The sequence below is a fragment of the Sturnira hondurensis genome, unplaced genomic scaffold (genome assembly GCF_014824575.4).
Source record: "Sturnira hondurensis isolate 20B ecotype Veracruz unplaced genomic scaffold, ASM1482457v3 Scaffold0015596, whole genome shotgun sequence".
Classification (NCBI taxonomy): Eukaryota; Metazoa; Chordata; class Mammalia; order Chiroptera; family Phyllostomidae; genus Sturnira; species Sturnira hondurensis.
The window spans coordinates 9517510-9530912 of record NW_028088227.1 but is presented as its reverse complement, the minus strand read 5'-3'; the positions used below and the strand labels follow the sequence as shown (position 1 = coordinate 9530912).

The following is a 13403-nucleotide window of genomic DNA, read 5'->3' as shown; positions in this document are numbered from 1 at the left end:
GAGAGGGGAAGGGAGGGAGAGAAACATAGATGGGTGAGACATACATCAATGTGCCCAGACATACGTTGATCTGTTGCCTCTGCATGCCTCCAACTGGGCACCTGGTCCACGCAACCCAGGTGTGTGCCTTGACTGGGAATCGAATCAGCAACCTCTTGGTGTGCATGCCAGCGCTCAGTCCATTGAACCACACAAGCCAGGGCAGAATTTGCATTTTTGTAAAAATCCTTTGCTCTCACTGTTCACAGATTTCTTTATTGGTCCATTGGACGAATCAGAACAGGATGCCCGAATATGGGCACAGTACTTCCTCCTTTCTGCTGTTGCATTCTGTCGCAGCAGTTAAAACACACTTTTTCTGTAATCCTAAATGGGATTAATGCTGTCTTAATTTTTTCTGGGATATAGTGAAAAAGATTGGAGAGCACTGTGATTCCTTAATATATACCATGTAATTATTATAATGCTGAAAAGATTGATTACTATTTGTCAGTGACTTTCACCTTGGAAAATGAGAAAAATTACTGCTTATGGGAACTCATTTATGTCTTCTGAAAAAGTGGAAAACATTTGGGATGATTGGTCAGTTAACCTAAGTGTTCTAAGTAAGCTTCCATGTGAGTTTTAATTTAATCATATATCTGTGTTTCAAAGGCCTGTGTGTACATGGAGAGTTCTTCTCATCAGATTACCTCAACAACTGTACAGGGTGGGGCAAAAGTAGCTTCACAGTTGTGAGTACATGAAACACAGATTTCATTCTTATATTATGTATTATTGTATTCCATATGAACAATGGTAAACCTGTTTTTACCCCACCATGTGTGTGAACTACATGTGATGAATTAAATTTGTTTATTTATATACCTAAAAACAAAATATTAGGTTAATGATAGAATGAGTCATTTTAGTGGAATTTATAGAGAAATAGGAAAGACTGTGTTGAGACTTTGACTTTTTATTTCCTCCTCTTTGTTTTCTAGGAGTTGTGTGATAGATTAGAATAGCAACTTTCAAATTTTTTGGTCTTAGGATCTTATTATATGCTTAATAATTTGGGGGGTTTCGTATATGTGAATTATAGCTATGAATATATCTACCTTGTTAGAAATTAGAATAGAAATTTTAGACCACTTATTAATTCATTAAAAAATGTAGTAAAATTCTTTTGTGTTAACATTACAAAATGAAATCAAGTTAAAAATATAAAATGCAAAAATAATGACTGAGAGACAACTACGTATGTGAAGCGCTGAAAACAGATTGTAGCTGACAGCATGGGTAGGATATACCCTCAAAGTGCTTACAGAGATAAATGACTGTACTTTTCAAATTAAGCAAAATAATTAGTGCTGAGTCATATTGTTTTACACTTGTACATCTTTCTTTGCTTTCTGGTTAGTAAGATAGCTGGATCTTCATATCTATTTCTGTATTCAGTCTGTTGCAATGTTATTTGAAGTGAGGAAAACCAGCCTCACATAGGTAGTTAGAAAAGAGAGGACCTTTTAAAGATTCCTCAAAAAGATTTGGGGACATAGAACATGAAGAACAGCTGGATTAGGGACTTTTCCAGTGTCACTATCTGTAGTTCTTTTCATTCCAATTTTTAATGCTGCTATTTCATCTTACTGAATGTATGTAGTAGCCAGTAGCCACATGTGGCTATTGAGCAATTGAAATATGGCTAGTTGAATCACAATGTGCTGTTAGTGTAAAATACACAATGAATTTAAGACAGTGAGAAAAAAGAATGTAAAATGTCTCTTTAATAATTTTATATTGATTACATAGTGATCTGATTGTATTTTGTATATATTAAATAAAATTAAAAATGAATCACACCTGTTTCTTTTCACTTTTTAGTGGCCACTAGAAAATTTTAAATTACATATGTGGCTTGCATTATATTTCTTTTGCACAGTGCTGGTTTAGACAATGTGAGGAGTAACTGAGGGGTAAGGCTCTGGGGGAAATTGGACTCCTAATGTGTTTGTAACTAGAACACTCTAAGAAGGAAATGAAATGGTTTGCTATGAATGCCTCATAAAATCAACATTTCTACAGCATGTTCTCAAATACCGTAGTTTAGGTTAACACTGTTTCATTATAAAGTTGATGAGATGGACTAGAAACTTAGCCCCTGTTTGTATCAATTAGCCTATGGGAAAATTGGTTTTATTATACATCATTTTGCTTAAAGTTGCAGAATATATTCATGATTTTAAGTGAGGACTTAACTATTCTTTTTGTTTGCTTTGACATAGTAATTGCTACTTAGTTTGTTTTATTTACATGGGGCATGAAGATAATTTAGTTTTTATAGGATATGTCTTTTTAAGTGGTTGGCTTATATCCAGTGATCAGTGAGTATAAACTCTGTCAACTACTACTTGTTTCAGTACTTCCCATATGTAGTTGTCATGCACTCATTATTTTATGGCATTTTATATTTTCATTCAAATTTAAGATTACAAACTAAAATTAGCCATATTTTATCCATGAGTAGTTTTTACATCTGTCTTCATTTAGATCTGTTAACTTTCATGTCTTTCATTGCACATGCATGATTGGAATGATGTACATTTCAATTGTAGTAGAATGGTTGGATCTGGACTTTCTTTGCTACTACTTAATAATGAAATACTGTAACACATTTTACTTTTATGTAGTATTCTTAAGACATCTTAGTTTCTTATGATATGACTGGGTAATGTTATTTGCAAGTTACCCTCTTTACTTCCTGCTCATGGATTCTCTTTTGAGAATGTGTGGTGGTGGTTGCAGAAGCTATCTGAAATGGTAGCTTGGGGAAATAAATAATGAGTAGAAAAGAAGATTGTAAACTGGAGGAAGTTGTTTCCCTTGATGAGAAAGCAAGGGCATGGCTACTTTATTTTGAAAGATGAAAGAAAGTAGGCTGTGTTTGTGGCGATAGCCACTGTTGGACAGAACATCATACCTTATATAAATGGCTACAGAAGTTATTTTATTAAAAACTTTATTCTCATCCTCCATCCCTTTGGCAACCATTAACTTGTTCTCTATATCTCTGGGTCTGTTTCTGTTTTGTTTATTCATTTGTTTTGTTCTATTCCACATGTAAGTGAAATTGACTTACATGACTCTAGGTCCAATCATACTGTCACAAATGGCAAGATTTCATTCTTTTTTATTGTTGAATATTATGTGTGTGTATGTATATGTATGTGTTTGTGTGTGCGTGTGTGTATATATATGTTGCTTCTGTATCTTGGCTATTACTGGTAATGTGCAATGAACAGAATAATTTTAAAATAAAAAAATACAGCCAACGACATCATACCAACAGTTTGGTTTCTTTCAATGGGATTAAAGTCTTTGAAACTGATGCCAGATTTTTGACTTTCCAAGTCATTCCAAGTCTGACTCAGTCAAACCTGCCAATTCAGACAACAGGATGAAGTTCCTAAGGGCCCCTGTTCGTCTGCGTCATCAAGCAAGTTCTCAGTTACTAACTACCAACTGCATTTTGTATCTGGGGCCAGTTTAGCTTCAACCAGTGAGCCAGGGCTAATCAATTGATAACATTAGCATATCCGAATGACCAAGAAAACTTTGTAAACAGCCTTGACCTACAGGTCTGTACCTCAGAGAGGATGGAAGCCTTTTTGCAGCTCTGAAACAGCAACTAAAATTTGATATGGGTAACTGTCCACTTCTCTTGCTCAAACCACATGGAATTTCAGGGAATAATTGTTTAATTGTGGAAATGGAATGGAAGACAGGAAAAGTAAAACATGACTTTTGTATTGCATGTGGAAAGATTTTTTCTTTCCCTGATAGAGTATATCCCCAACCGGCTAGATGGCAAATGTGTAATACTGGCATGATGACTATCAGCTTAGACTTTGGGTGGCTATCCCAACTTTCAAACACTTTCTTCCATGTGTCTTGATTTTTTAAATTAGAAAAACAACTTCTAAGAAAAAAAACCAACTTCTGTGAGTACCCACCTGTCAGCATCTCAGTGTGTCTTCTGTGTTCCCTCCTGCTATGTGAACTGTCATTCTGTCTGCAGCCGTCTCTCTACTTGCCTTCCAGACTCCGTCCCCTCTCACCTGCTGGGGAGCATTGTTTAGCGGTTCTCTCCTGCATCTTCAGTCTTTTCCTCTCTGTGGGTCATTTGCACTGGCATACAGACTGGCTGTGGTTTCTTCTGTCTTAAAGAGAGGGAAAAAACACTAAAAAATCCTCTCTCCATCTCATATGCTTCCCTCTGCTTCTCTGCTCCACTTTATAGCAAGACTGTTTGAAAGAGTTGAATGTTCTCACTGTCTCCCGTCTCTCACTTCCCATTCTCTGTCACTCCATGCCACAGAACTGCTATCAAGGTCACCAAAGACCTCTGTGTTGTTGGACCCAGTCTTTTGTTTGGGGTTTTTGGTAGTGATGGTTTTTTGGTTTTTGTTTTTGTTTAATAGCTCATTGGCAGCTTTTGACTTTATTTGAAAAACTGTCTTGCCCCTCGGCAGCATTTGACTTCTTTAAACCTCTTCATGTGACTTTTTGGGCACCTACCTCTTCACTGGCTAAGCCTTCTCAGGCTCCTTTGCTGGTTTCTCCTCATCCTTAAGATCTAATGTTGTACTGCCCCTGAGAGGGTGGGGGGAAGGAGACTTACAGACTGGTTTAGTGATTTGGGATCATAAATTGTGGTTCACTAGAAAGGTAAGCAGGGTGCTAATCTTGGAGAACCTTACGTAGCACAAATGTTCTCAGAAATATGTTAAGCAAAAGAGACAATTACAGATAATTTTGTGTCTTGGAAAAGCCATTTTATATTTTGAAGCTGTGTAATAAACTTTGGGTTGTTGCACATAGAGTAGCCAATTTATCTGAACCAAAAATATCAAAAGAATGTTTTCAGCTCTACTTAGTTGATATTTATGTAAATATTCTTAAAGTAGAAGGATGTGTATAATGAAGCAATTAACTTGATTTAACATATTGGAACAGGTGCAGTCAAGTGATTCTTTATCACAGTGGAATCTATCTATGCACTTAATTCAGAGACATCCTAGAAACCTTTTTTGGGAGGTGGGGGACTGTGACTTACAGACCCCACCTGTGTCAGTGTCAAATATAACTCTGCCTTATTTACTGGTTTATTAACTTCAAACAGCTTTAACACTTACCTTCTCTCCTACACTGGGCACCAAATGACATTGTTTTTTGAAAAGTTTATGAATGAATAACTTAAGCTATCTTCAAAGAATGAAGTAAAATTATAAAAGAAAATACCAAATGTTCTGAGGACAGTTTAAAAATTGGAATTTAAACATTTTGAGCAATGGTAGCTTTAGTTTAATAAGTCATTATAATTTTCTAAGTAATTTTTTTGAAAGGAACAGAACTCATTGTTTTTATGCTTTCCTGTGTGATGGTACAAAAAATGTTATAAGGTTGATTACTTTATAATTTATATCTTGAGGATCTAGAATTGTACCTGGCCCATAATCCTGTAGTAGTTTTTATTTTATTCATTTATTTAAAAAAATCTAATTTATGCCCTGGCAGGTGTGGCCTAATTGGTTGGGCATTGCCCCACAACACAAAGGGTCACGGGTTCAATTCCCAGGTAGGGCTCACGCCTGGGTTGCAGGCCTGATCCCCGGTGGGGGCATGTGCAGGAGGCAACTGACCAGTGTTTCACACATTGATGTTTCTTTCCCTCGCTTTCCCTCTCTCTGAAATAAGTAAGTAAAATCTTAAAATAACTTTTAAAATTTATTTTATTTTTAGAAGAAGAGGGAGGGAGAAAGAGAAGGAGAGAAACGTTCATCAGTTGCCTCATATGTACCACAACCAGGGACTGATTTCCAACTGAGGCACGTGCCCTAATAGGGAATCGAACCAGCAAACTTTCCCTTTGCTGAGTGATGCCCAGCCAACTGAGCTGCACTGGTCAGTGCTCTGTAATGGTTGTTAAATCGTTCCATTCTTTTGGAGGAAACAGGTAAAACTGTATTTTATACAGGTGGTTATGGAGCTACAGCTTTAAATATGAAACGTGACCCTTTACACATTAAAACCAGAGGAGACGAATTTCCCCTGACTCTGGGTCGGGATGTCTCTGGTGTGGTGATGGAATGTGGACTGGATGTGAGGTACTTCAAGCCTGGAGATGAGGTGAGTTATGCAATGCCGATACTCCTTTTCTAAATACGCAAATTTCATTCTGCTGCTTTTGGAAGTATATTCCTAATCATTGGCCATCTCTTTCCAACGAATGTTCTGAGCTTCGGCTGGAACTCTCATTTTCTTGATTCTGTCAGGACAGCTTGACTGTGCTCAAGTGTTCTAAATCTGGTGCTTACGAATTGCAAGACTTTAAAGTGTGTGTGATCGGGAATGTCTTTCCTGAAAGAGTCTTTAACTGACAATTTCTACCTTGTGGGCTAGCTGGTTTTAAAATAGGTGGTTTGGAATAATCGCCTGTTACTTGTCACTGATTTTTTTCACCAAGAAAATAAAGTGAGTTTGTAATAATAGCTAGCACTGTTACGGTTGATTTTCATGAAATAAGTCTTTTAATCTCTATGAAGTAAGTACAGTTAGGCCCAGTTTCCGGCCGGGGAAGGCAAACTACACAGAGGTCCCAGGGCTAGTAAGTGGCAGCGCCAGGATTCACACCCCAGAACCTGGGCGCCTGCTGCTGTTCTACGTGTGTCGTCAGCAGGATTTCCTGGCATCTGCGTCCGGTGCCGCTTGACTTGTAAATCCAGAATCCTCCGAAGTAGTACATTTATATCATGTGACAGTAACTTTTGATGGGTGCATTGCTGACTTGTTCTTTTTCCACAGGGTGGGGAATATATTGGGAATTCTCTCATGCTTAGCTTTGGTTAAAGAAGATCTGTTTCTAATGAAGCTGTGTGTGTGTGTTTCAGGTCTGGGCTGCAGTTCCTCCTTGGAAACAGGGCACGCTCTCAGAGTTTGTTGTTGTCAGTGGGAATGAGGTAACTCACCCATTCTGTGTTGGAATGCCATTAGAAAGTATAACCAAAGGTGACAAATATTTCTGAAATAATTGTGTTTTTCTCAGATCAGGTTCATGTTTAATGGATAAGTTTGAAAGAGCTAAGATAGAGAATAGAAATTTTTGAAAGCTTAGAAAAATAATTCGATGTCATTTAATAACATTGCCTGCCAAAGTGGTATCCTTGTTTTGTGGAGCAGGGATTTGGAGTGAGATGTAGAAACGCTGCCTGTTTCTCGGTTTTGCCCAGGGTAAATAGTGGAAACCAAATATTCCAAATGGAACGTACCAGTAATTATAAACAGAAGTGTGGAAGTATTGGCTGTTTCAAATCACGTTAGAAACAGGAGTCTAATTAAATACAGTCAAGAGGTCTGACAGTTTGAATAGAGGGAAAGAAGTTAACATTGAGGAATTTGTCTATAGAAGGGAGGATGGGAAGGGAAGAAGGGGTATTACTGAGATCAGAGAAAGTCTGAAAAGATTACCTTCCAGTACATGGGAGTAAAGGAAACAGCTGATCTAAAAATGAAACTAAAATGTGTTTGTGAGAGCTCAAGGTATGTTTGGATTTATTTCTGGGTATAGTTAGAACTAATGAGATTATTATTGAATGCAGTCTTTATGAATTAAGTAGCTGTATCTGATTCATATGGCCTGTAAAACGTTACTGAACCTCTGACCCCAGGAGGGCAGGTTGAATCACTTGGAGAATATCTCTTAGGGATAATCTTAAAGTAGGGCATGTAATAAATACTGAACGGGCAGAAAGTTAGACACTTATCTATGAAAATGGCTGGATTCCTAGGAAGGTAAATGTACTTAATTGTGTTCATAGGCTTTGTAAGTCATTGCTTATTTTTGACTGTTGTCTTCAAATCTAGGTCTCTCACAAGCCCAGATCACTCACTCATACTCAAGCTGCCTCTTTGCCATACGTGGCCCTCACAGCCTGGTCTGCCATAAACAAGGTTGGCGGCCTGAATGACAAAAACTGTGCAGGAAAACGGTAAGTATCAATGGTGGCATCTATGCCTTCTCTCTCTCTTTCTTCTAATTACAGATTACCAAAAGCAGTAAAACTAGAATCAGAATCGTTCACATGATCAGAGTTGTGCTGACATTTAAAACAATTTCCAAAGAACTCATTTGTGTCATTGTGTACTTTCTTAACCTCATTCTATGGATTCTTAGTCCAATCAAATGCAAATTTAAAAATTGAAATGTGCAGATGGACTTTAGGAGTCTGAACCTTCCAAAATAATGCAGAATTTTATGTGACTCCTGGGGAGAAGAGCCTAGCTTTTATCAGATTCCTAAAAATGTTAAGAATCCTGCTACATAGTTTGTAATGAATGATGTCAAGGTTCAGGCATTTTTTTCTACCTCTACTAGGAGTTGCTCTCATACTTGCAGATTTCTATGAAAATCAAATATAGAGGGACTGCAGATCACTGCTGAATATAATCTTGAGGTCTCTTAGGCTCCATGATTGGTATCTTTAGGTTAGTTCTGGTGCTTCAAGGCCTTGAGTATATGCTTTTTTGAGTTAGCAACAACAAACACAGTGAGAAGAAATGTCTTCGGTGGACTTGAGTTCACAATCAGATTCTGCTGCTTTCTAGATGGTTGACACATTCAGTTGCTTCTCTTCCGTGAGTTTTATTTTTAATGAGGTAATACAGGCAAAACTAGTGGCATGGGTTGTGGCACATGGGAGGCACTCAATAAATAGTGGCTCCTATTGTTAGCTGTGAGATTATATTCCTTGTATTTTAGAAAGTTGGTATTATAGGGAAAACTGATGGGGTTTTTTTTGGTGAGAAAACCAGGTGCTAAGAACTGTTTAATGTTTGTGATGAGGGAGAAAGCTATAGGTCAAATTTTAATAAATTACAATAACTTGGTTTTTTGATTGCTAAGGATTGTGCGGGTAAAATAACTAAAGGCTGTGTCATTTTATACTCCTGTTGTTATGAAATATCGTACCTTACACTTAATGTGTTGAGTTATAGAGCAGTGCATTTAATGAAAGCCTAACAGCTGTGTTTCTGAAGGCAGTGCGAAGACTATTCATCTAATGAGGTGCTACCCTTTATCATAGATTTCAAAGCAAATATTTATTCTAAAGGTCAACACTGTTTATTTTTTAAACCTCGAGGCTTATCTTTCTTGAAGTTGCCACTTTGGTCAGACACTTCGTTTAAATTAAATTAGTTTGACCACATAGATTTTTCTAATGACTCATCTTAGTTAATATAGCCTTGCAAAAATCTTATTTAAGACTTTTGGAACTTTATTATTATTGTAGGCTCTATTATTATTGTGTTCATACTGATGCTTTATTGTTTTGTTTTTCCTTAGAAACATTAGACTTTCTATGCCTGCGTGACTGTGTAGTTAGAAGTCTCTCATTCCTTTTGCCAGTTCAGGGCTCCCCAGCCGTACTCGCTCACTCTTTTTTTTTAGTACCCAGAAGAAAACAGTTTAGAAACAGATCTAGCTGTCTCTTCTCGGACACATAGGTGTGTGCCCTATTTTGTTGTTGGTTTATTGGGTGATTTTTAGATACTGGGTTATCTTTTATTTAAGCAGTGACAGTTAGGAACTGGGGACCTTGTGTTTTGTTCTCCACTCCACTACTAACTAAGCAGGTGACCACATGCAGGCTATTTATAGTCTCTTCATAGTTTCCTCCAAGGCACTGAGTGTAGGACAGTGTTGGTTGTCAGAAGAGCTTTGAGAAATGGAAAATTTGATCCCTTGTAAGGCGATTATATGTTGTATTGAGTTGGTCTGTTCATTGATTTGGCCACATGCTAACCACCCTGCAGTGACTTTGTTGTGGAGAGCCTCCCAAGCTCGCGTCACAGATGCCTGCTGCAGTCCCGTGAGTATGGTGGCCTTAGGATGCCTCCGTTCCGAGTGGCAGTGAGGTAGACCTTGCCCTTGGTGCTTTACTGAAACTACTATGTGTAGGTGGTAATGATGGCCTACCTTTCCCACTACTTCCTTGTGAGAATCACATGAGAGAGGTGAGTGCCTTAAAATACTGTGCAAAACACTTTTACATGAACAAATTACCAGGATAGTGGGATTTTATTATACATAAACTCAGAGGTTCCAGTGTCCAAAGTGGCTTTTTTCAATTTGACTATTTAATGTGATTGGTGGAGCATATTTTGTCTTCTCTAATCGATGATTATTCTCTTTCTGTTAGTGATTGGCATTAAGGCACTCTTTAGTCTACGAAGCAGGTCAGTGTTTGTTAATAAGGACTTAAATTCTGTTTTTTCAACCAGTTAATTAAAAAAAAATGAGCAATGATAAAAACACCCATCAGCACCTTAGAAGATTTTATGAGATTTTTTAATAATAAAAAGTGTTTTGAGATTAAGACAAAGCTTCTAAGAGTTTATTGGTGTTTTTACCTTTTCCTTTTTGTTACATAATTAATTTTTGCAACAAATTGAGCATCAGTGAGCCAAGGGAATAATTTAATATCGATGTTATATAAAATGTAATTTTGCCTGCACTTTAGTATCACTAGAAAATGTCAGATCCAATTGTTTCCTTCTTACCTGTCCATCCATAGTTTCTTCATGATTTATTCAGTAGGAACACATAGATAACTTAGGGGTCTCAAAATGAATAGAAGTTTATTTAAAAGTGGTTACACCAGCTACATTTTTTAAAGCAGTTGATCTGGTGGTTATATTTATTAGCCGTGCCATGGTCCACCTTGAATATTTCATGCTCTGCCTGAAATTCATCTCTGCTGGGGAAGTTGTTGTACTTGACTCTCTGTTAGACAGACATATTAGAAAATGTTAGAAATTGAAGCATAAAATAAATTTTACTTTTAAATTGTGTATACTTGAAACTCAATGCAATTTAGGAATGCTTTTTTTTGAGATCAGGCTTTATGACAGTAAACTTTTTTTAAATAACGGTAAATTATGTAACTGAGTCATTCTGTTTTATACAGTTGGAAAAGCTCAAACTTAAAAACATTGGCATTACTCCGTCTTTCCCCAATTTGCTTATTTCAGCAATTATAACAGCTTCCCTTTTTCAGATGCCTTCGCCTGCCTGTTCTTCACCCAACCACCCACCTGTGTCTCCTCCACCTCCACTCCCTGTGGACTTTGGGTTTTCATTTGCACTTGACTAGGTGGTTTTGTTAGAGGGGTGTGCGGAGGAGAAAGAAACCATTGCATTTTACTTGCTTGAAGGAATTGGTTGGGAAGAGGATGGGGGCTCTGGCTCTGCTAATGTAATGCGAACGAGTGTGGCCTCATCTGGGCCTGTTTTCCTAGGAGCTCCTGGAAGACTGGGTTAAAGAAATGAGTGGAAAGCTCTTTCCCGGCAGTTTGTGTTTTACAGATTAGTTTTCTAGGTGACAGGGTAACTGTCTTGTGGAGCTTAGAAGTCCTTTACTCTTCAGTGCACTGAAGTTAGCTCCCAGCCTTGCCCCTCAGCTGCAGCTGTTGTCGTGGGGTCATGGCCGACTAAGTTGCCCTCCCAATAATATTTTTCAGTTCTTTAAATTTGAACTCTCTGAAGTATCTGGTACTGGTGACCACTCCCTTAACACTCACTTTCCCATGGTTTCAGAGACAACAGACTCCTTTAGTTTTCCTCTGGCCTTTTTACCAGTTCTCATTATTTTTAAAGTGACCCCCTTCTTCCTGTTACTCTTTTCCCAGTGCCCTACTCCATCACTCCTCTCTGCTCTCCAGGTCATCTCATCTTCTAGCTTCTGTATTTTTTAGTAACTGGCAGATTTATGTTTGTAACCCCAACCTCTACTCATATCCCCTTTGCATCTGAAACTCTACTTGTGCAAAACAAGACTGATTTTCCACTCTGACTCTTATGTGGATTCATCATGTCAGTTAACTATGATTTTTCTTAAGCCGAAGTCTGGTGATTGTCCCCCAAGCCCTCTCCTTCTCATTCCCCTGTACAACTCCTTATTGATCATGTCACGTATAGTTTAGGATTGTTGTCAAATTTGGAAACATGTCTTCAAAGTTTCCTTACTGTATGAGCTGTAGATTGCAAGGCATTTGAAATTTTCTTCTATAGTTAATAAGCCTAAATACCTTTGCATTTTAATTGACAACCCCCATTAACTACTTTGTTATTGATGTCTTCCCTATAGTGCTGTCAAATGACGAAAGTCACATAATTTAGTAACCAGTTTGATGTTCTTTGCTGAACGGAAAACAGTCCATGAATTGGGAGTGCAGTGACTCACAAGCCTTGGAGCACTCTTCCCAGGGGGGTTTGGACAAGAGCAGGTTTTATAGAAGGTTAGAAAAGGCAGCATGGAAACAGGGCATGATTGGCTAGGAGGCCAGTGATTTTCTTATGAGCCTAAGGGGTCCTGTTTCTAGGGTAAGGTAAGCTAGTGGAAGCTGAGTTGGAGGATTGTGATTGGACAGTGGGGCATTTCCCATAAATGCAGGCCGACTTAGGTTTAGGTTTTTGACGTTGGCTGGGCCACTGGGGCGGCACCGTTTTGAGTCCTGGTGTATGAATTAACTTGATCAGTGGTGTATTGTAGGTTTTTATATGCCTTTTAACTGGGAGAATTTTCTTCAGAATAGCTTCTGGTTCTGTACGTCTCAGACTTTGTTTAACCGTGTTTCTTCTCCATTACTCTTATAATCCAGTGCTAGATTCAGCAATACTCAACCTTATCACAGTAACATTTCATGATGCCTTANGAAGCGAAATCCTTTGTCCTACTCCGCCGCCATCTTCTCCTCCCCCTATTGTAGGTTTTTATATGCCTTTTAACTGGGAGAATTTTCTTCAGAATAGCTTCTGGTTCTGTACGTCTCAGACTTTGTTTAACCGTGTTTCTTCTCCATTACTCTTATAATCCAGTGCTAGATTCAGCAATACTCAACCTTATCACAGTAACATTTCATGATGCCTTATTGTGTTGTCCTTTGTTATAGGGGCCCCAGCCAAGAACTTCAAAGAGTGGAGGAAAAGGGGGAGCCCCAGCAATATATTTGTGTGACATATTGGTGGGAAGCAGGAATATTCCTAGAAGCCACTAGGGGGGAGGTAGAGACTTTACCATTCTGGGTTCTTCTTGGTGATATAATAATCAAATCGACATGAGACAGATTAATGAGAAAGTAAGCAAATTTAATTATATGTGTATGTATGGGAACACCAATGCACGAGAGGGTCAGAGACCCCACATGTGTGAGAGGATCGAGGAGAAAAAGCTAAAAGGAGATGTATGCGGCTCTGAGCCAGGGGTGAGGTGAGGTGCCTCAGGGCTTCAGGAGGGAGGGAGGTCACTCAGATGTTTAGTAGTTAGGAGTTTACCCTGTCCTACAGATAGGTCGTGAAAGTT

General features: G+C 38.2%; 1 protein-coding gene across 1 annotated transcript in view; it reads left to right on the top strand.

Annotated features, from left to right (window-relative positions):
- Positions 1-13403, top strand: part of RTN4IP1 (reticulon 4 interacting protein 1) — a 42773-nt gene that overhangs the window by 1081 nt on the left and 28289 nt on the right. Inside the window, exons 2-4 of the mRNA XM_037064969.1 lie at positions 6020-6171; positions 6933-7001; positions 7906-8030. Coding sequence (XP_036920864.1) covers positions 6020-6171; positions 6933-7001; positions 7906-8030 — 346 coding nt within the window. The remainder of the gene's footprint in view (positions 1-6019; positions 6172-6932; positions 7002-7905; positions 8031-13403) is intronic.